This window comes from Sinohyriopsis cumingii, chromosome 1 (assembly GCF_028554795.1).
Source record: "Sinohyriopsis cumingii isolate HCF-2022 chromosome 1, ASM2855479v2, whole genome shotgun sequence".
NCBI classification, from domain to species: Eukaryota; Metazoa; Mollusca; class Bivalvia; order Unionida; family Unionidae; genus Sinohyriopsis; species Sinohyriopsis cumingii.
The window spans coordinates 49,002,887-49,028,411 of record NC_142961.1 but is presented as its reverse complement, the minus strand read 5'-3'; the positions used below and the strand labels follow the sequence as shown (position 1 = coordinate 49,028,411).

The 25,525-nt window shown below is 33.8% G+C and overlaps 1 protein-coding gene across 2 annotated transcripts in view; it reads left to right on the top strand.

Annotated features, from left to right (window-relative positions):
* The window catches only part of LOC149806835 (3'-5' exoribonuclease HELZ2-like), a 43,692-nt gene extending 18,762 nt beyond the window's left edge, over positions 1 to 24,930 (top strand). For both annotated transcript variants that reach the window (XM_089958284.1, XM_089958278.1), the window contains exons 5-20: positions 302 to 405; positions 1,610 to 1,819; positions 2,358 to 2,394; positions 3,040 to 3,164; positions 3,865 to 3,999; positions 4,338 to 4,398; positions 5,056 to 8,770; positions 9,779 to 9,864; positions 11,382 to 11,525; positions 13,333 to 13,470; positions 14,081 to 14,449; positions 15,338 to 15,591; positions 16,006 to 16,227; positions 17,524 to 17,686; positions 20,447 to 20,614; positions 21,014 to 24,930. In XM_089958284.1, coding sequence (XP_089814410.1) covers positions 302 to 405; positions 1,610 to 1,819; positions 2,358 to 2,394; positions 3,040 to 3,164; positions 3,865 to 3,999; positions 4,338 to 4,398; positions 5,056 to 8,770; positions 9,779 to 9,864; positions 11,382 to 11,525; positions 13,333 to 13,470; positions 14,081 to 14,449; positions 15,338 to 15,591; positions 16,006 to 16,227; positions 17,524 to 17,686; positions 20,447 to 20,614; positions 21,014 to 21,138 — 6,056 coding nt within the window. In that variant the 3' untranslated portion in view covers positions 21,139 to 24,930. The remainder of the gene's footprint in view (positions 1 to 301; positions 406 to 1,609; positions 1,820 to 2,357; positions 2,395 to 3,039; positions 3,165 to 3,864; positions 4,000 to 4,337; positions 4,399 to 5,055; positions 8,771 to 9,778; positions 9,865 to 11,381; positions 11,526 to 13,332; positions 13,471 to 14,080; positions 14,450 to 15,337; positions 15,592 to 16,005; positions 16,228 to 17,523; positions 17,687 to 20,446; positions 20,615 to 21,013) is intronic.
* Positions 24,931 to 25,525: the final 595 nt, after the last annotated feature.

Here is a 25,525-nt window from a genome sequence, read left to right as displayed (position 1 = left end):
AGTTTTGTTGCTCATTTGTGATTCATTGATTGAACGTAGCCTTGACCTACTTGTAGCTTAAAACTACTATTTCTTTGTTTTCTGCAATAAAAATAATACCATTGCTTCTTCATCAACTATACCTAATACACTCAAATTGTGAGACCTGTCAATGAATGAGAATAATTGTTTAATAGAGGTACAAATATAATCTTCCAGTACACAGTAACGTGACGAATTGTAAATCTGATTGCTTCAGTTTTGTCCTTCTGGAAAAAATATCATGTACAACTTTGTGAGAATATTTAGTTTTGTTTTGCAGGTATAAAATTTGTATTCCGTTGGAATATATATCTCCAGATGAGCAGGGCTGCACAGTTGAGGATGGTGCTTTTTGGAATTGTGGACTTCACCAGCGATTTTGTGGTACGTATACATTTTATATTCCTTAGGACGTTATAAGCTTAAAGCTGCATTGCAACAAGGTAATGTATTTTATGATATTATTTCTAACAATAGTTCTTTCAGTGGATCATACTGAATTTCAGTTACTCTTCAAATAAAGTCAATGCTTAACGTGGCAACTGGATTAAGAACAACTAAACCACGCACAACAGTGGTCAAAGGACGACTGTGTCCCCAAAAGTGCAATTAAAGTTAGTGTATATTTTTTTATTGTTGATGTTTTTGAAAGGGGTGTCAACGGCACATTAAACACACTATCGGCTATTTCATGCCAGAAAATGGGAGAAAAATACCTTTTGAAAGGACATATTGAGGCAGCCTACCAGTGGTATCTCGTATCCATAGGCAGCATTAACAATTTTCCTTATTCTCTGAAATGTGTAACTTTTCAGTGGAAATCACAATTTTCTATTAGCTTTTGATGAAAGATTTTAGAAACTATTCGCAAGAGTTAAGCTCATAAAGGAAATAATTACACGTAACTATAAGGCTACCGCATCAAAATCTGTGGAAACAAAGATACCAAATCTGTAGAAATAGAGATACCAAACATTTTCAACTTTTTCTCGGTTTTTGTCAATGATAAAATGTATGCACAATAATGCCAAATCTGATGAAACTTGTCATTGTAATGTTTAGTAAAAACTTCTGCATAGCATCATTTAAACTCTTGGAAAGGTTTCTTAATAATTGCTAATAATACTGAAATCTACTTGCTGTGATTTCCAAATACTCGAACGTGTTAGAATAAGTATCTCGTTGTCACGAAACTCTTGTTTATTCACATATCTTAACACTTTCTTGTTTGCAGTCGTTCCAACAATTTTACAAGGTTACATTGAATTATCACGAAATGATGATTTCACCTGTACGCTCTCTAAATGACATTGTCTTTGACGTGTGTCAAATGCATCCCTTCATGCGAGAAAACCATGCGATGCAGTTCATGTTCATAGCTTTAGGCAGAACAAGGGTATGCAATAATATTGCAGTTGTAACTGAGACGTGCCATTTGCGCTCAAACTATTGAGGCGAACCAACACCCAAATGAGCCTCTGACTGGTTAATTAAGAGCCTGTTGGATCTGACAGACGGATCTGATTTCACGCCGTACGGATGTTGCGTAAACCCCTTGTTGTTAAATTTATTCATTGGTATCTTGCAGATTCATGCCTTTAAACTCCTTTTAGAAGAGCTAGAGCAAATTTCGGGAGACCTTGAACAAGACAAAAAATGGAACCGGTGTTGTTTTGTGTGTCATAATTTGTACACTTATTGCGTTCAAGCTGAACGCCTTAACCAGTGGCATTGCAGCTACATCAAAGAAAGTCAGCAAAGGATCGCTCTCCGGATGGCTAGATGCACCTATCAAATGGTAAGATATATTTATTGCGTATAATATTACATGTACAGTGCTTACAAAAAAAAGAGTCTCAGGAAAGTAACTGTAAGTGAAAATAATCTTAATACAATATATCAAGAATTAAAATTTGAATCTGAACACTCATCAGGTACATGCCGACTTAAATGTATAGCTTGTTCATCACTTCCGATATTGTATCCATCTAAAACTTCTGTCTAGCTATCTGTTTGTATTGATTGCATTTTATATCGATATCAAGAAAGACTTGAATCCCGGAATGTAATACTTCGTGTGTTTCTTATGTTCTGTTAACACTTGTTATTGCATTTAATTGTTATTTCATCCAGGTTAAATTCTTTCTGAGTAATTTTTTATCAATATAATTATAAACAGATCATATGTGATGTTACCTGACAGGCCTTGTACTAAATATATTGAAAGGAGAATGTGTAAAAATATATAACATTTATTTTTTAAATTTAAAATATCTTTCAATCATATTGCAATCGACTGCATTAGCTTAGCAATAAAAGGTCCATTCTTCTTTCAGAAAAATTTTGCAGCTGTCAACCAAAATTGCAATGTTGGTATGTGTTTATGCAATTTCCAAATATTTGAATAAGAAAACACCAGTCAGCACGTAACATTAATAAGGAGTGGTCTAAAGTTTAGATAAAGTAAACTGAAATATGATAACCATTTAATATATTCAATATATGCTATTATTATTACAATAAGAATTTCAATATGGTTCAAGTTTATTGGTATTTATTTGGTTTACCGTTATTAGAAGGAAGCTGAATCATGTAATTTTCCAACACGGGAAAGAGATACATCAAAACAGTTTTCTTGAAACAAGATTTGTGACAAAATATAATGGTTTTAAATCAATATTGTAAGTACGTTGACAGCACATTGTCTATTTTTAGTTTAGTTTTTGTAATGTACTTGAACGATTTAAGTAGTTTTCCTTTTGTTTATCTTTTCTAAAACGTCGAAAAATAGTATACAATTTTGATATAATTTTACTAACAATTGAAACATGTATTCGGTGATTCAACGGTATACAAACATCTCAAAGGGGTCACTTATAAAACGCCATAACAAGAAAATTTCGTGTCTTTTTTATTAGGACGTGACAAACTTCTAACATGCAAATCATTAATTTTACTTAACAAATTGCGTTGAAAACATGTAACTATTGAAGTAATTTGAAGTCATACATTTTTCAGTGTTGGAAAGGCTGTGTGATTATGATAGCGTTGAGGCATTGATGCTTTGGGGTAAATCTTTGTTGGAGACAAAAGACTACAGTGCTGCAATAGGGAAAGCTGAGAAAGCGTTAGTTTGCAGTACGGTGAGGATAGATAAATTGCTCTTATTTGCTTTAATAATTCGTCTTATACTTTCAAACGACATGCTGTCTGTGTCATTAGTAGTAAGATATATATATATATATATATATATATATATATATATATATATATATATATATATATATATATATATATAAGCCCATTCAAATGTATAATTGCACTGAATATTATTAATATTACGACGATTGTAACGATTACTTAGCCTTCCTTTACAGAAAACATTGAAAACAAGTACCAAAACGGTGTTCAGATTTCCATTCGCTCTGTTCCATTATAAAGAAAACCATTTGACACTGCGAGATAGCTAAAAATTATACCGTGGCAAAACTTTAATTTCACGGATCAGAGAAATTAACGGTTGTTTGATATATAAAATTAAACAAGGTCAAACGTTATGACCACTGAGCCTGAATTATGACTGAATAATAGCGGATCTTTAACACGAGAAATACAAATATGTAAAGAGACTCGCAAGCACACGTTGTACATTTTATGGAAAGACAAAAAAAATAAAACAAAGAAAGTATATTTGAGTGTGCAAAAACACACGTCAAAGCTACTGAAACAAAAGAACACAGTTTTAGTTTAGTATAGATGGCAGCACAAGATGAAGCAAAAAATTAAATATAAAAAAACAAACAACAACTGTTCTGAATAAAGAATTTTGCATTATCCATATAGTCTGAGGCAGAAAGAAAAAGTATTCAAAAGTTCATTGACGAGGCGCAGCAGAGTCATAAACAACAACAACAAAAGCAACCAGAGGACAATACATATGCCTGGTTGGAAGGAACCAATGTTGGAAAGGATGCCGAGGTAAAGTAAATGTCCATATACATCAATTTTCTTATAGTAATCATGTTGTTTGACTTCATTTTGTGCATTTTCATACACAAAATTAATTCTATGCACCTGTAAATGCTAAAATTATATCGCTGAATGTCCGCTGAATAGAAGTTCAACACCAAAGTTGGCACCTTACCTGTCCTTTGTATTCTTACATATAACCATATTCATGATTGACATCATTAAATGCGAAATGTAAAATAATGGAGACCATTTATTAGGACAATTATGAAAGATGTATTGAACTGTTTGCAAAAGGAAGGGATGTTTGGTTCAAATTGATGCACATTTCTATTTCTCGTATTCAGGAAAGACAAAGAGCAATGGAAGCAAGAAGCAAACATGTGAAGCAAATTAAGAGACACAGACGTGTGTATTATTACTGTTTCTATGCTACAATCTTTGTTTTCAAGCTCGATCCTTTCGATCAAAGTTCGAAAAAACATCCTGAGACTGTTGTAGAATTACATAGAAAGTGATTTTACCAGTTTGATTGATACATCATTGTTTCGTTGGAGTTCTCTTCTACTTGAATTACGCCAGTTTTTGCTTTAGAAAGACTGAGAGTGTTCTAATTGATTTAAACTACTGCAGCAACATTTTTGTCAAGAGAAATATCGAGATTTGCTATTTTTCTACAAAAGTTTAAAGGTAAACTGGTAGTATAAGGAAAGATAATTAGTCGGAATATATCCACCAGCCAAATTAATATAAATTACTTGCAAAACGCTCATTTTGTGAAATAATATCTCTGTAATTTTGCGATATTACTCCTGTATAATTGTAAACTTTTTAGTTTCTTATAAAGTGAAAGAAGTCTGAGATACTTCCTATTTAATATTATCTAAGATATCATGTCATTCTCCATAGCTGTGGCAGATGAAAGGTGTTATAACATATAAAGGAAACTGACCTCTTCCAATTGGCCACTGAGAAAAATCATGCAATTCAATTTAATTATACAGACTTGACAGTTACAAAGAATGATATTTTGATTTATGCCACGAATTCTTTTTTTCTTCACAGCAAAACGTAAATCAAAATTGATAGACCTTGAAGAGGTTGGTTTGAGACTCGCAAAGGTGTCATCAGTTGGGCCAAACAGGTTTTCAGATTCAGTCAACATCGAAACAGAATCAACCAGTGGGAAAACAATTAACGGTTCTAGAATACCTCACATAGAAACAATGAGTACCGCTACTGATACCAACAGAAAAATCATCAGCAGTGGATCAGTTGATTCTGCTTCATCATTGAGGAGAAAGTTAGGGAAGAAAAAGCGGATCAAGAATAGGAAGTTCTTCACGAAAAGTCCCAAAAGTACATTGAACACTGATAACCCAACAGGCAGCACGTTATCTCAACAAAACTCCAGTTGCTTGGACACTGATAACCTGCAGCAATTAACTTGGTCTGAGTCAGAGGATGATGAATTGAAGAGTTATACAGGTGGTATTTGTTCCACGGTTGGTGAATGCAGAGAAGAGCTAAACACTGAGGTGCAAAGAGAAACGAATATTTCGGAAATATCCTATTTTGAAAGAAGTCAAATATTCTTCAATGAACAGAATGATAGTAGTCCCATGACTGATATGAAAATGACAAAAATGCTTCAGGAAGGACTGAAACTTGATGAAGAAGTATTGAAAACAAATCCCAAGTTACTGAGGCCTCCATTTTACGACGATGAAATTTCAGAACAGGAGCTGAAAAAGAGAATTAGAGAGCAACCCAGTCGATATAAGGAATGCACGTTTCATATTGAGTCCTCGCATTTGGCGTATTGCACACCAGTGAATCAAAACGATGAGATTCGAAAAATTGAAATATCTGGAAGGTCAAAAGCAGGCATGTCATTTAGTGATGATCGAGTGTGGGTCGAACTCCTGCAACAGGGGGACCCAAAAGCAAAAGAAAGGAACTGCTTTGGAAAAGTCGTCAAAATTATACAGCGAAATCGAAAGGAAAACTTGAAGCATCCAGTGTTCATATGCACAATAGACGATTTGGAAAGCCACATGATGAAGCCAATCTGCAAAACTGTTCCAAAAATAAGCATTATGCGGAAATGTCAAAAGAATAATAGGTATAGAGTTAAATTATATAACTATAATCCCAACTCCAAAAAGCTGGAGTTTAAACTATGGTTTGACGTCCCACATGAGGTTCGAAGGAACTATGTATTTCTCGTAGTCTATATAGGATGGACCAGGCATCACGTATACCCGAGAGGAGCTGTGGTAAAAATCTTACCTTGCGCAAAGGACTTGGACTCCGGAATCGAGCTGCTAGACATTCAATATGACGTGCCAGGACTTTATCTTTCTCAAACTGTAAAACGAGTTGAACGCATCATGGGTGAAAATGCTAATGATGAGCTAATTGAAACACTGAGAGTAGGACGAACGGACATAACAACCTTGACAACATTTACAATTGATTCTCCGGCTTCAAAGGGATTGGATGATGCTCTTAGTGTGGAGACGATGGGGGAGGTATATAAAGTCGGTGTCCACATAGCAGATGTAACAGCCTTCGTTCAAAAAGGAGACCCTGTCGACATGGAAGCGCAGAGACGCACTACAACATTTTACTCAGGAGTAAGGAGTCCACATCATATGCTACCTGAACCTTTCAGCCACAACCTATGTAGTCTTTTGCCCGGAAGAATCAGATTATGTATTTCATTATTCTTAAAGATAACAAAGGAAGGTAAAGTTGTAGGACCACCAATGCTGGAGAAAACTGTTATTAGGTCAACACGTAGATTTACCTACCGAGACGTGCAGGACATTATTAATGGAGATAGCGCAGAGTCGGTACATAAGGAGGACATAAGTACACTTTTTAGACTGGCCATAGAAATGAGGAAAAGAAGGCTTGGGAATTCCATGTATGCATTGAACATGGAATTGGAAGAAGAAACAAATGAAGACTCGTTGCTTGAAACTCTTGAAGCCCACTATCTTGTCGAAGAGTTCATGATTTTGTCCAACAAAACAGTTGCAGAAATCTTGATGAATAAATTTCCAAATCTTGTACCACTTCGATGCCAGAACGCGCCTTCAGAAGAAACATTGCAGTGTTGGTTGAAGAGGCAGGGGGAAATTGTTGATTTGCTGCTTTGTCTTCAGGACAGACGTGTGTCGGATTACAAGAAACCTTCCTTAGAGGCAACACATGGAAATAAGTCACAACTCCTTATTGCTGTCCAACAGAAAATATTTCAGGCTATAAGCGACGCACCTAATTCAGATGCCTTGAAATATATTAGAACCGATCAATTGCATCCTCTACAATGCCTAGCTCGTCATGAATGGTTCAAAATGCAAGAACATGCTGAGTACAAATGCTCTGGAACCCTGGAGAAAAATTCTACAGCGGGAAAACATTTTAACTTGGATATGCTGCATTACACACATTTCACCTCTCCAATTCGAAGATATGTTGATCTAATCGTCCATAGATTACTTCATAACTTCATTGATGGTAAGACAGCAACTTACTCTCAGAAAGAGGTAGAGGAATTGTGTGTGCAAATTAATGCGGTAACAAGGAGGGCGAATTCATACCAGAAAAATTGTAAGTCTTTGGAAATCGCAGAAAAACTAAAACAAAAACCAGCGATGTTCTATGGTTTTATTGATAATGTTACAGAGAGAAGTGTGCACTTTATCATACCAGCCTTGAGGTTCGTGAATCACAGCTTGCTAGAGCTGCCTTACAATTTATTGGACATAAGCTCAAAACCAATAATCAAAACAGACAAGCAAATAGATCGAGACTTTGTGACCGTGGAGTGGCGAAAACGCCTGTATGATTTTTGTGGTTTCACCTCAACAGCCAAAAGTCAAGTATCGAGGATAGACCCGAACCAACACGTTGTTTACGTGCGAGACAAGGACTGGGTACATGCTTTACTTGCAGCATTAAAAGGAAACGTATTTGGTGTTTGGAAGGCCTTCAGGAAGATCACACCTGGACTTTATCGGTTACCTAGCTCTTTTGACACAGTAGAAGATGTCAGCACCGAGGCACATGATCCGAACTTGATAAAACCCCATTCTAGATTCAGCACTACGTTTTCATACGGACAGGTCGTTAGGGTTCAAATGACGGCAACAGCACATAAGGGGGTTCTTTCACCATGTCCTCAGCTCTATGACATGACCAGAAATGTGAAGTGTTGCCTGCAACATGCGGAAGATCCTGTTAGATGGCTTTATAGCTACTCAACCTTACCGACCAAGGAGAAATATCGAGACACCAAGGAATATTTGGATAGATGGCTTCCGCTTGTTTTGATGGATGCATCAACTACTGCTGTAAACAACGAGGGAGCATTCACAATAAACAATCTCAAGATTCGATTTGAAGGAACGAAAGGACAGTTTCGACTGAACACTACCTTTTGTTTCGAGCGAAATATTGAAATCAGTGGCCATGGAGCATATGAATCAACAGAGGCCAAGGAGACAGGTGAGGATGACGAGTACCAAGAAGAAAATAATATCACGTCTCACGACTGGCTATGTATAAGACATACAGAGCCTGCAAAACAGGACATCCTGGCACCATGTTCCATCTGGGTGGCTCATGGTCAGATCATAAAGGTTCGGGAAAGAAAACACCGGGATGAACTCTCAGTCTGTTTTGAACTTCATCCTATGAACTCTATACCTGAATATTTAAAAGTAGGGAGGTGCGACGTGGAACTACTGATGAAATCAGATGTCGATCGGTAGGTAAAGAATTTCAATAGTATGCAAGCTAACATGCAAGGATCGTTTAAAACTTGATACAGTAAATTGTTAAAAAATGTACGCTTATTTAAAGACAAATGTACAAGAGCACTAATCTATGGCTAAAGACCAATGCAACATTTTCGTCACTGGTTAAGAACTGCACACCCTCCGCGGGTTCTTCAGAAACGTTTATCGTATTACAGATTCCTGAAAGAAGATGATGTGCCGCTTCTCACCATGTTTATAGTTTCAGGTCTGAATCGGACAGTTTGATTTTGGAACAAACACAATAATGATGATTTTTTCCACGGCTTATTGGTGCTAACAAAGTGTTATATTTTAATATAACATAAAGTGTTTTAAAAAGATGCAGCAAGCATGCATCGGCATGTGCTTCTCAAGTTCTTTTACGAACGTAAATGATAATTATCAACCTTTTGGTGGTTTTGAATAAGGATTTTTTATATTGCTCAGAGAAAACAAAATTGTTCTTATTTAGTGATAATATGTCACATTCAATATCGATACGGTTTTGCACTATTTTTAAGCATGTTCATATTTTTCAAGGAATCAGATAATTTATACTGTAATAGAACTTCAGACAGATTCAGCATGAGAACTTTGTATAAAACTTTGCTGGCCTTATATTGATATCTCAGTAATGCTTTATTCAGAACATCTAAAATTGTGAAAACTACCTGTATGTGTCAATATAAATTATTACAGTGATAATATGTGGAGATATATTGCCAGATATTTTGTACATTTATCAGTTAGATTCAGAATGTGAATAACATATTGCCCTTTCCAGTGAATACCTGCTTCAAATGGAATATCGAATATTACTCCAATATGTGATATTTTTCATTTCTTGAATTTCTCATGTACAGTTTTTATGTTTTCACAATTTTAACATGTTCCATTTAGTTGTAGCATAAACTGTTTCAATATGAATCTAATCGGTGAATTGCACACATACACGAAACAATATTGCTGAATTTCAGAAGAACCGAAATATATTTGAAGTCCCTTGACAAAGCCACTGAATTGGCGAAGAGAATTGCTCTAAACAAACGAATACCTAAATTAGGTAGGTAAATAATTACGTTCTTTCTATATTACTTATAAAGTTCAAATATATTTGAATATGACGAAACGTTCTGGTAAATTCGAATGTCTTAAATTCTCTGTACGAATCTTACTTAGACCAGAGCATACCTTTGAGGGACTTACTGAAGCTTTTAGTGATTAATGTGGTCTCCTGTAGGTTTTTTAATACAGTCTGATTGTCCTTTGTAGCGTTACTAATGAATCGATCTTACAATGCACGTCACACAATTACGTGCATAAACTTGAGTTTAATAGCGCTGTTTACATATCTTTCAAAGACGGAGTATCGAAGTCATTTTCCCTATCAACTTCCATTCTAAGTGAACTATATCATGTCTGAAACGAGCATGACATAAATGAGCTTCATTTGTGACATAATATGCACGTTCTTTTTAGGTGTCAGGCACATACATATTTTAAGTTTGATCAATAAACTTATTATCTTTTGCCTTTTTTACAGTTTGCAGTTCGATATTTGCCTTCACATAGCTTCGATTTCCTTTAGTAAAATATTGTAAATGTTTTCTATTTTTTTCATGCTCTAGCAATTGTTTTCTGTACAGCTTTTATGTCCTACACACTCGCAAAGTGTTTTACTCTTTATTATACAGAGAGAAATGACAATATAATTTTGCAACGATTCTCTTTTAATATATGTTTAGATTTTATGTTCTTCTCACGAAACGTATACCTTGAAATACTGTTGAATTACAGACTTTTCAGTGCTGAAATTTCATATTATGAGAATGAGAAAACATTGGAGGAAAACAAAGTTGCGGGTTTTGTAAATATAGTGTCATGGTTGCAGATAATTTCGTGAGCAAATTGTAAACGCATACAAGGTGCTGTTGAAATTTCCTGATGTGTCTTAAATGCTTGCTCTCATTCCTTGTAGCATTTCAAAATTAAATAAACCAACAATCCAAGCAACATTATTTATATATTTTTGTACAAGACTTGTTCTGCGCATCTGTCAAAGAATTCTTGAAACGGTTTTACAGTTTAGAGCCTTAATGCAGCAGCCAACTGATATTACTTGATCAAACAAAGCTGTATTTAAATTTGTGGTTAATCGTGTCGTGTCTTGCATCCATTGTTCTATATTGTATAGACCCATTTATATATACTCTCACACTTAATAACAACTTTCAGTTGAACGTTAAAAATTATCATAGATTTGGGAACAATAAATAGGACGCGATAACATGGTACCATATGGGTGAGCTGAAGATGGCGTTCATTTAATTAATTGTCTATTGACAATAACATATTTGTAATATTTGTCAGCCGTCTTTAGTTTTGCTATATTCAAATAGATTTAAAGATTTCGTTATGTATCCTAAAACATTCTTGAAAACAACCTTGAGAAGGGTTTAAGAGTGCATTTAAGAAATACTTTTCATGTCATATTCTCTAGGTTCGACAAAACAATACTTTAAGTATAGAAAAGACATTTTGTATATATTCTCTCTTATTTAAATTTCGAATATTTTCTAGATAAAGACCACCTAAAACTGGCGTGGAGAGTCATCAACAAAGAGGAACTTCAGCTGGGGACAATCCCTAGAAACAACGACAAACAGCATGAAGCTATCAGTAAAGCTCTACAATCACGGTTTTCTCTAATCCAAGGTCCTCCAGGTAAAGTAGTTTAACGTAGGTGAGTGAAAGCTCGATGAGCCCATTTGCCAGTGTCAAACAATCACTTGATCTGAGTACACGATAAAAGACATATAAATGGGGCCTGTAGTGAAGCTTCTCTGAAACCTACATGTAGGAAACACTTTTATATCAACGAGGTAAAATACTTAAAGAAACAAAATAAGTTTTTATTTAAGCAGATACAAATAACAAACATGAAATATCTTCATTTATGTCTCTTTCATTGCAGTAGCTGCAAGGTTAAGTTTCTTAGAAACAGCATACATATTTCCACTTGTTTCCGTATTCTACATCTCTTCTTTTTTAATGTTCTCTATTGGATAAAATTCGAATCGATTTCCAGTATTTGTTTAGTATGTAGTTCTTATAAGAACAGCATCAAGTTCTATGTTATTTGAATTGTGCCAAATTGGCACTGATCCACAATCTCTTTTAATTTAAAATTTGTGCTTACTCTGTATATACAGCATATTCGTTTAATCATTTGTCACTAAACAAAGTCAGACATTAGAGTGCTGATATTAGACTGTCACAAAGTTTGGAAAACTACTGTTGTTGATATTGTTGTTGAGCTTGGATATATGTTAGTATATTTTCCCATCTTTAAATGATTTTGGCAGAAAAGCAGATTAAAATATACCCTTTCATGCTACCATGAGGCTTCCAAAAATAGCAACCAAAGTACTTTCTGAAGTCAATTTATTTTCAAATGGAGTCATATGTATGAAGAATTTAGGTACAAAGTTATGTGTCTCTTCCCATCACTAAATAGTTCAAAATCTCCTCGGGATCTCTTTGATTAAAAGCCCTTAATATAATATAGAGGGAGGCCATATTATAAGTCTTCTAAAATGCGTATCACATGACTTTATTTTATGACTCATGACTGCTTACAGTTATTAACAAAATGTCCTTATAATTAGGACCTTGTGTATTTTATGGTTTTTCTTTGTCCGTCAGATGGTTATGTCTGAGATATGGGATGGGGCATTAACGTGGGGTTATTAGATTGTGCGGTTTGTTTTGCAACCAAAATCCAGAGACAGAGGTCGAAACTGTTGATATGCTTATTAGAATTTATAAAAATCGATAACTTAGATTATTTGTATAAAGGCTTCCATCAATCTGGCTTAACCGACACATATTGAAGTTTTATTACGAAAAACATTTAGTAGTCTTTGATTAATTACACGAAAGTTTATGTTCTGTCTATAAAGCGATATATCACCTGCCTTCCTATCTCTTGGAACTGTTTTAAACCCCCATTATTGTATGAAAAGCTAATCATAACAGCGTTATTAAGCTTCTAGAATCTGTCATGTTTTTTGTCTTCTTCATGGTGGATTAGGACTAATGTGCAAACCTCCCTAAGCCAGCTTCGTTGCTTACTGTAGTAGGTTTGTCTTGCTTCCTTTTTGTTTTAACCAATCATCTCCACAAGCTTATGCCATTTTGGAGATCGTTCTATAATTTAAGTGAGAAATTGACAGATTTTATTGATAATCTTTACAAAACTAATTCTTTTAGTTAATTATTCAGTTATTTGGCAATGTTTACAGATGACGAAGGCTGATTGGAATAGTAACGTGTCATGCATGTAAACCTTTAAAACAACAAATATGCGTTATTCGGCAGAGCTGCAGCTGTGCATTCATCATGGTCCTTTGACCTATTGATCGTATGGTCTGCTTATGACACCACACAAAGCGTTTAGATATGATTTGAGCAAGGATCGTAATTTTCGTAAATTTATAACACGAAAATGTTGATTGTTGTCACTTTGCAGGTACAGGAAAATCGTACACAGGAATTAAACTTCTGTATCATTTCAACAACATCAACAAATGGTGGGAACAGGAAGGCAATCCAAGAAAGCAAGTTCTTTTTTGTGGACCTTCGAATAAATCAGTCGATCAAGTTGCACGTAAGTTGAAGATGTCCTTTTTTGCACTATCAGATGGTCGGGGATCATGGTGTTCATAAAATTAACTATATTTGTTCTGCTGTGCTCGATTAAAATATTGCATGTTTCTCAATGTCTGTTGTTTAATATTGGACGTGTATGTATCTTTAAAATAGGAAACGATTTCACTTCGCTATGGAATTCAACTTTCAGTTTAATAATCGTCATGGTGATACAAAATGTTATATATTCTTCAATTATATAACTTAAATAAAGGCATATAATTCAGAACGTTATGATTGCAAAAATTTGGTATAATAAACATTGAAGTTGTATTCTCCTTAGATCAGTAGTTCGTATATCGCAATTTTTTCTTAGGCCAACTGTATAATATCTTTACATTCTTTGATATAGGGATGCAGTCGATGATGAATGCATATTAGTCATTAAGGCATCAGCATAACATATTGCAATATGGAAAATGCACCCGAGTTTCAAGAACAGAGAACTCTTCGATAACAATTGAAAACAAAATACAATTAACAAAAAGTCACCTGACAAATTGCATGTTATAGATGCTTTCCATAGATTGCAAATGTTCGCGACTTATATTGACTTGTTTTTTTCTCAGGTTGGATGATCGACAGACTTCAGGAGCACTGTCCTAACATTGTCCGCATGTATGGGCGATCAATCGAGGCAGTAGAGTTTCCGATTCCAGGTAAAACTTTTCTGTCCAAACGGAGCATGCGCGAAGCCAAAGCAGCGGAAGATATCGCAGACTTATCCCTTCATCATCTCATTAGAAAGAAAGGAAAGCAATTCTCAGAGGAAATAAATGCAATGGACAAGAAATTTCGACAACCTGGTTACATTCTTGACCATAGGGAGGTTAAAAAATACATCCATATTTTGAGATTGGCAACTGTTGATGAGTTGAAACGTCATGATGTGATCCTCTGTACTACAGCTGTTGCTTCAAATGCCAAATTTCTGGAAGGTGTGTGAGACATTTGTAATTTTCTTAAACATAAATACTTTTTATTTTTGTAATTTTGTATTCGACTGGCATGTAATTTTATGTCATTTGTTAATAGCTGCCTCTATTGGCAATTTTGTGTATCTAAATTGTGTTAATCAGGTTGAACATAACCGGTAGCAATTAATAATTGCACCATAACGTTTAAAATAACACAATCGACAGTTCCGCAATATTTGCAAACCTTACTTAATACAATCTTTTTCTTTTTACCTATGTTTTGTGATAGTTTACGATTTTGTGCAATCATACAAGAGTTTACTGTGCAAAGAGGGGTATGGTGGGACTGGAATAAGATTAAACACTAAACTAGTAATTCCTCCTCTGTAGCTATAACACGTATGTTTATATATATATATATATATATATATATATATATATATATATATATATATATATATATATATACCAAGTTTATGAAACACACACACAAACAATCTCAGGTCAATATCAAGCACATGAATTGTCATTTATTGAATTTAGCCTAGATGTTCATTTTTGTTCTCTCCTCTTCCAGCTACACGCAAACCTATAGATTTTAAAATACTTCTGAGACGATTTCTTGATTTTCTGTTTGTCACTTCAATAAAAGTGTTTTCGTTACGAAACCTATGACACTACTACTGCTATATATATCTAATATGTTATCTTCCTATATTCGAATCTGAGGCGACGCATTTATAATTACTGTATATTTTTATTATAATATCAAAGTTAGCGGCAAAACAGTTTCAGATTATGATCAACTGTGCTTTTTATGGAAGGCTAACAGCTACGTTAGTTGTAATGACTATTGCAATATCATCTACTGTTCGACTCTGATTGAATTAAATGCGCATATTTTTACAGGAACTGACATCTATCAAATTATTATTGATGAGGCCGCCATGTGCACAGAGCCACATTGTCTAGTGCCAATCATCGCCACCAAAGCAGAACAGGTGGTACTGATAGGGGACCACAAACAACTTCAGCCAATCATCAAATGCAGGGAGGCTTCTGAACTTGGCCTAAAGAAGTCTTTGTTTGAACGTTATGCCCTGTCTGAATCCCTCGAGAGAAACAATGTGGAGTATACACTTCTGGATACCCAGTATCGCATGGTATAGAATTCTATCCGTAAAAGCTAAACCTACCTATTCCCAGACTGTATATTCGTTGATCTGAGCTTCCTATGTCGTATTTTAGTTGGGCAAAAGTGGTTGTGTAGTTCAGTGTCTAATACTGTGTACCGGGCCTAGAGGAAAAATTAGTTTGTTGCTAGGTGAATGATGCTTGTTGGGATTCTGCTATTCGTGTTAAAATGTTGCACGTTCCCTTTATATTTTTTTATAGCAAAAAAAATTGTTTTTATTCAACCATTATATCAGAACTATCAACTTTTGAAAACGTTGACGCATTAAAGTCTATTAAAACTAACTTGATACATGCTTTAACTTTATTTATTTATTTATTTATTTATTTATTTATTTATTTATTTATTATTACATCAGATGGCATGTTCTTTATTTCTCTAGAATCCACAGCTCTGTGACTTTCCTTCATACGAATTCTATGACAACAAACTTACGACGGGATCTTCTTACCTATGGGAAGAGGGTCTATTTATAAAAATGTGGCTCGACGAAAACTTTCCTCATGTTTTCTGCCACATAGAGGGAAAGGAGGAGGTATTGCACAATAGGACAGAGGAAGGGAATGAGCAATCCAGAAGCAACCAAAAAGAAGTTGAACAGATTGTGAGTGAAAGTTTTCATTGTGTACTTGAAATGTGTTTGAGGGCACAGTTTCAAATGCCTTGCATACCTAAAGCATATGTGTGATATGTAGGAAATTCAATTTCAAATTGCATTTCGATAATAGAAGCTTTAACTTTATGAATTTTCAAACAATATAAATTAATTTCTGTCCGTATCCCATGAGTCATCTGTGATCAATGTTAACATTCGTAAGTTGAGGAATGATATTTATCATTCATTGGTTTCTATTCACTACAGAACTTTCGTGCATGTTGGAATTCATAGTAACTAGGCCTTAAAAAGACTTTCCTTATCTTTATACTGGAATTCATAACAATCGATACATCAACAGACTCTCACTAATGCCATTCCCCTAACCATCCACCCCTCACAACCCACCAATGGAAGATATTGCAACAAACTTAATGCCTTAAAGATGAAATGAAACATGCAATGCAGCAATCGGATAACCTCGTAACCTTTCCACACAATTCCATCATTGAAATGTATCGGTCGAGTGACACAACATACAACGGGTAAACACGCTTGAAGAAAACGTAGAAAACACATTCACACATGAAAGTATGCTTTGGATGAAATAACCATGTCAAAAGCATTATAATACTTTAATATATTTTTTTCACAAGTTAGTCAAAGACAACTATTTAATCAGTCAGTGCTTGAGGAAAGAAAATTTAATGAGTCAATGCCTTACGACATAAATCTAGAGAGGTTTATGCTACGAATAAGTCATCACAGTCGAATCGTCTATAATCAATGGTGTGAGATGTGCAGATGACCCCATGTGATAAACTAGGTAAATCTATATTTAATGGCGACTACTGCAGTATTGTCGATACGTTTTTCTCATCATTGGCGGAAAACTGATTGCGAACGGAAAACAAAGTAACACTGTGACTGAGAATGATAATTAGTAATACTGTTGACCTAGTTCTTGATTTTGCTGCTTAAGTCGTGACGGAACTGAGCAATTCAGATCACTATCAGCATGTGATAAATAAACACACACACAGATATATATATATATATATATATATATATATATATATATATATATATATATATATATATATATATATATATATATATATATATATATATATATACTTTTATAGCCAACACCTTCTGAATTAATATAGCAGTGAAGATACGAATGCAAGTGTTAATTATCATTCAGCATGAAAATATATTGATAGATCAATATCACTCTATGAAGCACCGTCGGAGTAAGGTAAATCCGTTAATGTATTATGCATTTCTTTTCTATCTCAAAAGGTTAAGATTTTCCTCCACATGGTAAAAAAGGAGAGGGTAAAAAGTACTTGGATTAATGTTGTCTCTCAGTACAACGCCCAATGTTATGAACTTCGGGAAGCTCTCACAAAGGAAGGATTCAACAAATGCGACATCAACGTCAATACTGTCGTAGCCAGTCAAGGTATGTGTTGATATATATATATATATATATATATATATATATATATATATATATATATATATATATATATATATATATATATATATATTGACTCTCAAGTACATTTCCAGGCATTGATTGGTTAATACGGTATGTAGTTCTAACGGGATCTGCATAAATTTAGGATTCGTGTATAAAAATAATGTGCTATTTAGGAATAACGTCAAAGACAGCGGCTTAAATTTAAGGAACTTACCAGGCACCATTCCATCAATTCGAAATTGTGTGTGTGTGTGTGTGTGTGTGTCTGTGTGTGTGTAATGTGCTCTGTATCTTTGATATACATCAATTTGTAACTTTTTTCATTAAGAAGGCAATGAAAATGTCCTTGTAATGAAAAATTATATAAGTAGTACATGAAAGATACAGTGTATATACTATGCATATAGGTTTTTTTTTAAACCACATACAAATACATACACTTATATTACAAAAGATGTTACGACTCACTTCAGGAAACTTTCTTGAAGGATGGAGTGAAATCTTCACATTCTTTTCCCATGTGTCCACTAGAAACTGCAGTTCATTAACGAACGTAGCTATTCAAGATTATATTTTAAAATTTATTAAAATTTGCTTTCTTGAGCTTCTATTTTCATTTATACTGATAAGATGAAAAGAACAGACGCTTGGGATGTAAACATGAAATCGAGAAAGTAGAGCACAACAAATATTGTAGGGCTAGCTTCCCAAGCTGTGACAGCAGGGTCATTCGATGGCCGGCGAGTACATTAAGTGGGTTGGGTAATAGTGTAAGCAAAATGACGAATCTACAAGAAGTATTTAAGTATTTAAAGTTACAAGCTGAGAGAGAGAGAGAGAGAGAGAGAGTCTCACTGACTTAAAACTGACATACTGACTAAACAAATGCACACTGAAATAGTGGAGAAACTTTCACACATTTTAATTTTTCAAAATGATCTGTTTTAGAACATTATAAATGGTTCAAAGCAAAAGCTTAAAAAACGAAAAAGAGTGCCAAAAAAAACCAACAACAAAATAAAGGATCAAATAGAGAACAGTATGTGCATGCCAAGGAATTTACCGTTCTGTCTACTTGTCTCAATTAGCTATTGCAACTTTTTATCATTGATATCATCTAATACTGAAAAAAATTCCCACAGACCATTACAAGGATTCAGATTTTTTATGTTAATTGGTTACTTGATGTAAATTCTCATCCAGGTCAAATCCATTTTTTTCTCTAAATCCTCTGATTTTCACGTATAGCTGTTATTCAGGGCAAGATAGAGAGATGATAGGGGCAGAAGAAGGGATTTTGATGAAATTATGTAACATGTTTAATTCATCACGAAACGTTGATCATTATTTGTTCTCATTATTTTCTCGTTTAATTATGAGTAGAGATTCACCACTGACCTAGAGTGTATAGAATCAATACTCTGCTCGAGACACCATAAATAATTATACACGTATTTATGCGCCATTGGTATCTCAAATGGCTTTATATCAACACTTTAAAAGTCATATATATATATATATATATATATATATATATATATATATATATATATATATATATATATATATATATATATATATATATATATATATATATATGAGGTATTGGTGGGGTGTATGATGCTTTTATCACAGACCTGTACAGGCGTCAGTTAAACTAAGTTACAGGAAAATAGAACAGCCGAAAATTGAAAAGGTGTTAATGCTTTGTTTTTATTATAAAAACAAAATATTTAAATATACTTTTGTGCAAACTATCTTGCATGGGGTAGTTTTTGTTTAAGGATGCATTGACTATTTCGATAGTCGAGAGGTGGTTTATTTGAACACTGCGATTTAGAGAATGCCACATTTAATACATCAATACATCACAGTTTTTGAACGTTCGAACGTTTTAATTTGGGTTAATAGTTACCACCTGCCAATTCTCGATGAAAATCCTAATGTAAATAATATAAGAAATACTAGGCACTAAATAATCATTCAAAACTACTTAATATTGCAAAGTTTATATGTGACAGTAATTTAGTTGGTGAAGCATTCTTGTCTTCTGAATACGATCTTGCTTAGACCTCATACACGTATCCTTCAAATTTAATATATAAGGCCTCAGTGCTTGATATATGTATCCTTCAAATTTAATATACAAGGCCTCAGTGCTTGATATATGTATCCTTCAAATTTAATATACAAGGCCTCAGTGCTTGATATATGTATCCTTCAAATTTAATATACAAGGCCTCAGTGCTTGATATATGAATCCTTCAAATTTAATATACATATATCCCTCAAGGTCTGATACATATATTCCTTAGCTTCAACATACATATTTCCCTCAAGGCTTATCCATTAAATTCAACATACATGTTTCCCTCAAGGCCTTATCCATTAAATTCAGCATACATGTTTCCCTCAAGGCCTTATCCATTAAATTCAGCATACATGTTTCCCTCAATGCCTTATCCATTATATTCAGCATACATGTTTTCCTCAAGGTCTTACACACGTATCTCTCAAACTCAATATGTCAAAACAGTAAAATTTCAATACTATTAATTCTTTCTATTTTGACAGTATATATGTGTGTATGTCTCTCAGTCAAGCTGTTTGTTGGTCTGATGCCTGGATATTAAAGTAGTAGAAGGAGAACAAATTGAAAAAAATATAATAGAGACACTTAGGCAAATGGTTTAATTTCACCTTTCGTGAAATAAGCTATAAAATGCTTTCAATTGGTAGGTGGAGAATGGGATTACGTGTTGTTCAGCACTGTAAGGTCCCTGCCTGAGTACATGATAGAACGCAATCCAACATTAGGCTGGTGCAAGCAGAACCTTGGATTTATCGCTGACCACCATCAGATTAATGTTGCTCTTACAAGGGCCAGAAAAGGGATTGTCATTGTAGGTAAGTATCTTTAGAAACATTAGAAACCACACAACATTATACCAGCGTAACCACTCTGTACGATGTGCCATAGTATTGCATTTATTTCATCAAGTAATACACAGAAAGATAAATATCTCCATAACCGTAGTGGTAACAAATAAAAGTACCCTTTGATGTCATCTGCCTTTGCCTGGCAAGCGACTCTGGTGAGCGCGCGCAGGCTCGCACACACACACACATTTTTGTGTATGTGAAAGATTTTTCAATTGGTGGCTCACACGCCAAAGTTGTGATAGCTCTGCCGCTTAAATTGTTTGCCAGAGATGTCCGTCTGGTTTTGCTTGGATGCCTATTTTACGCCGTGAACTAAAATTACCATTAACTTGTATTAATATGATATATACAAAATCCTTACAGGAAACCGGAACCTGCTTCAGTGCGATGAGGTGTGGAGACGACTTATCGACCATTATGAAAATAGAGGATGTATGACAACTGCTGCGAAATTTCCACGTAAAATTCCCCAGAAACGTTGGCATTAAAACAGACATTAAATTGTCATGAAGTAGAAAACCATCAGTGTTTGCATTTGGTTATTTATAATAGATATTTTCCCTGGTGAATTTCTTTAAACACATGTTAGTCATATGTTACTGCATTTTGTAAGAGAAAATATGAACGAGTCTTCCTGAGCTATACTGTACGACACTAAGAACGTTGTAAAGCTAAAACAAAATAGTTCACATTTTCGTATACAAATGTAGTAACCTTTATATTATGTGTTGCTTTCTATCTAAGGCTGAATAGTAAAAACAGCGCACTGCAAGATACAAGTAATTGAATTTCTGCTTGACTCCACAAAGCACCGCCAAGCTACCTTTGAATTTGTTAGCATACCGCAACTTAGTCAAACGTTTAAAAAAGAAATTTTATTTTGGTCCACTTAAAATTGAAATTTAGAGTCATATTATGAATGATAGCGACATGGAACAACTATCCCAGGTGGTTTGGAATGGACTGATTTCTTTTTTGTCCATCCAACAAATTTCTGCTTTTCTAGTTTTGATGGACTGGAGTTTTCTTTTTAGCTCTGTTGATTCCGTGCGATGCACATGTGACTGAAGGTACTGGCCTTGACAGAAAGCTGCAATGTTTCTGTCCTGCCATTGATGGTTTGGAATCATGAGGTGAAAATGTACGAAATGCTTTTAATTTAAATCCTTAAGAATATTAAATTAATTTCTTTGTGCAGTACAGTAAATTCTTCTTTGGAATGTGATTTCTGTTGGAAATTTAGTCTGGATTGCAATACAGTTTTATGCTGTGAATAAATTTTGGAGCCTGTGCGATTTTAATTAAGAGAAATAACTAAGAAAGTACATTTTGAGCAAGGACATTCAAGATGCAATATAGTAAGTATAATTATCGCCGTTGTTATTACCAGCTATATCTGACATTTATGCCCTGTGTCACGCGTGAATTTTGTTGCAGGGACCCTAGCAACATGTTCTCTTTGACTTGTACCATTGATCCAAACATTTTCTCAGAAACCTACAACAGGAAAATTTCAATTCGCCTATGGAAAATAAGGCTTCTTAGTCGACTTGGCTCCGAGGCTCTTAATTTTCTATTTAAACCATTATTCTTCCGTTGAATGTTTTTCAAATTTAGTGCTTGGATTGACGCGTGAAATGGCGGTCTTCGAGAGAGACGGGATAGCCCTTGGTCTTCAGATACCTTTATTTGATATTTTATTAGACTCTAGCAAAAACAGCTCATAGTATGAACTATAAGCTAAATAAGTGTTGAAATGATCATAATGATATTTTTAATACCGCATATCTCACGTTTGTTTTCACAAAGCCACTGGACATCACACTCAGTCGCTTGTTAGCTTGAAGGTTTAGTTTTTGACCCAATGCACACTTACACACCATCAGTATTTATTATCTCTACGTTCAAATGGATGAAACAGCTTCATTACGTCATCGACAGATAAATCTAATAAATAAAAATCTCTGGTGTTTGCTACATAAACGTGCATTGTTTGTTTGCAATTAAATTAGCTCCTAAGACAAGATACTTTTTATAGACGCACGTGTGGTGCAATATGATGCAGTGCAGTATGGAAAATACAACACGATTCTGACAAGGTAGATTAAATATATAATAAGAGATTAAATATATAATTAGATACATTCTTTTATATTAGTACCATAGTTATGTTTTTGTTTGAACTATTTTTGTAAATAGGTGATAATTTTCACACACCCCCAATTCAATATTTGATATCTTGCAATTGATAAAGCACATATGGGGGTGGGAGGGGGTGACTGTGAAAATCAGAAATGTCTTCCAAGTTATTTCAGCACAATGACTATCAACTACATAACTTGGTATTATAGCATATACTCATAAGTCGAGTTCAATTACAAGCTACACAGATTCATATATGTTGCCGCATAATGCATAGACATATCTCATTCTATGCAGTTTGTTAGGAGTAATCAGACGAACACAACATAGATCCTTATCTACCGGCCCATTAAGTGATGTCATAACCAGGTCTATGCCGTTTGCAGGTGGATTCGACTTAATTGGGAGTGTGTAGGGTATTTATTGGCAGTACTATGTGTGCATAGTATCTACAGGCCTGTATCCATAATTTTCTTGCATTAATTTATGTTCTTACAAAAGATATATACTTATGTTAATTTTTGTTGAGCATACATTTTTAGATTTCATGGCTTTACGATAGGATATTTTCCGCAAATAATAGCATCTATATTTATTTCTAACCAAAATATTAACATATTTTGAATACGGTAATACTGCAGATTGCTTAGACCCAGATTTGCTCTGGCATATTACGCTGGCAGTTCTGAGTCAGCCTTTAGTGAGAAGCATAAAGTTGAACAAGCAGCATAGACCCTAATCTGCTTGAGCAATTTTAGATGTGTGAATCCGTCGTTTCTTTAAGATACAATACGAATGAATAAATTATGCGTGAATCTGCTGCCGTACAATTGATTAATATGCATGCAGTTAATATTTCGGAGATTATTTTCACGGAATGTAACGTTGCACCAACGTCTAGCAACTGTAAACGTTACACATTTTTGTACTTTTTATGATCATTTGCTGCTTGAGTCCTTTCGACACAAGAATCGATGTTTTAACACAAAGTCATTGTATGACAACAGCCATTGTTTCCATCATAGGATAACAATTATTTTGCGAACAAATTCTAGCTACAAATAATTTTAATTTGAAATTTGGATATTATAAGTATCATTTATATATATATATATATATATATATATATATATATATATATATATATATATATATATATATATATATATATATATATATATATATATATATATATATATATATATATATATGTGTGTGTGTGTGTGTGTGTGTGTGTGTGTGTGCACGAGTATATGCCTGGCAATATTCATCTTTTTCATGATAAATCAGTATTCAGGAAGTAAAACAAACAGGCTGATAAAGAAAAAATGTACACAAATACCTTCCGTTTTCTTTCCTGTTTTCATGACTTCATGAATTGTGCCCTTGGGAACTTATCAATGTGCAACTAGTAAAGAAAAACATAATATATATATATATATATATATATATATATATATATATATATATATATATATATATATATATATATATATATATATATATATATATATTATTTTATTGCTGTATTTGATTTTTGTTCACACGGACCTTGCTTATAAACCTCTTTATTTTTCTGAAAGACATGATGTTATATAATAAACTGGTATATTTGTATATAAAATTTTTATATATAGAATTGATGTCCAAATAGGTGTAGTAGTTTCTAAACCCTGAGTCAGTTTTATGGCTGTGCAATTAACAGCTGTATGCGAAGTACACACATGTAAAATATGGTATTTTTGTATCTTTTAATATTAGGAGAATTTTTGTTGCTGTTGTCATAATATAAACTTAAATCTGCAAACTATATTTGTACTGACGAGTTTTTCTTTTTATAATGTATGTGGTGTTCTATACTTCGGTTTATAGGTTATACCTCTTAAGTGATCGATTTAATTTTATTGAACATAGCTTTTTCCAACAGCCTTAAGTATTTTTCTTCATGTTTCTTATTACACGTCTTTTTTCTTGTTTTTGGATTAACACGTTTGTCTTTGAGGATTTTACTTGCTAGATTTGACACTAATATACACAGTTACAAATATATCATTTTATATAAATTACATAATGAGAAGATTATTTAAATGTTTTAGATAATTCGTGAAGAGATCAATAAAGAAATAGATATAAAATAACTTTTGTCGCCTTGTATAATCCCCACCACTTTTATGAAATGTTTAAGGACAATGATGTTTGATAATAAGAATGTGTCCTATAAGGTCAAAGCGAGTACATTTCTCAAGAGTATAATTTCCCTTGTGATTCAGAGACAAATATTAACTCGCAATGTTAACGTTGTCAGCATAAATTGTTACTGAATAATATGTTTCGAAGACGAACAACTAACCAAAAGGTTAAGACGCTTACCAAAATAACACGCCACAAAACTGGCCAAAATTATCACCCAAAATTCAACCATGCAACAAAATACATCTGAATAGAATGTTTCTGACTTAACGAAGCCTTCTCTGGATCGGCACAAGTCTGGGAAATTATTATTATTATTATTATTATTATTATTATTATTAATAGCAACAACAACAACAAAGGTTTCTTACTGTGTCAACTAATTAAAATACACAGACTGACATATAGTATTCCATCTATAAAAACAATATGTTTAATAAGCAATTCACATCCTCAGATAAAACATTTTAAAGAAGCACTCAACGGCATTAATTTTGTAGAAAAATACAGCGCTTTAAAGTGTTTCCATAGGCTAAATATTTC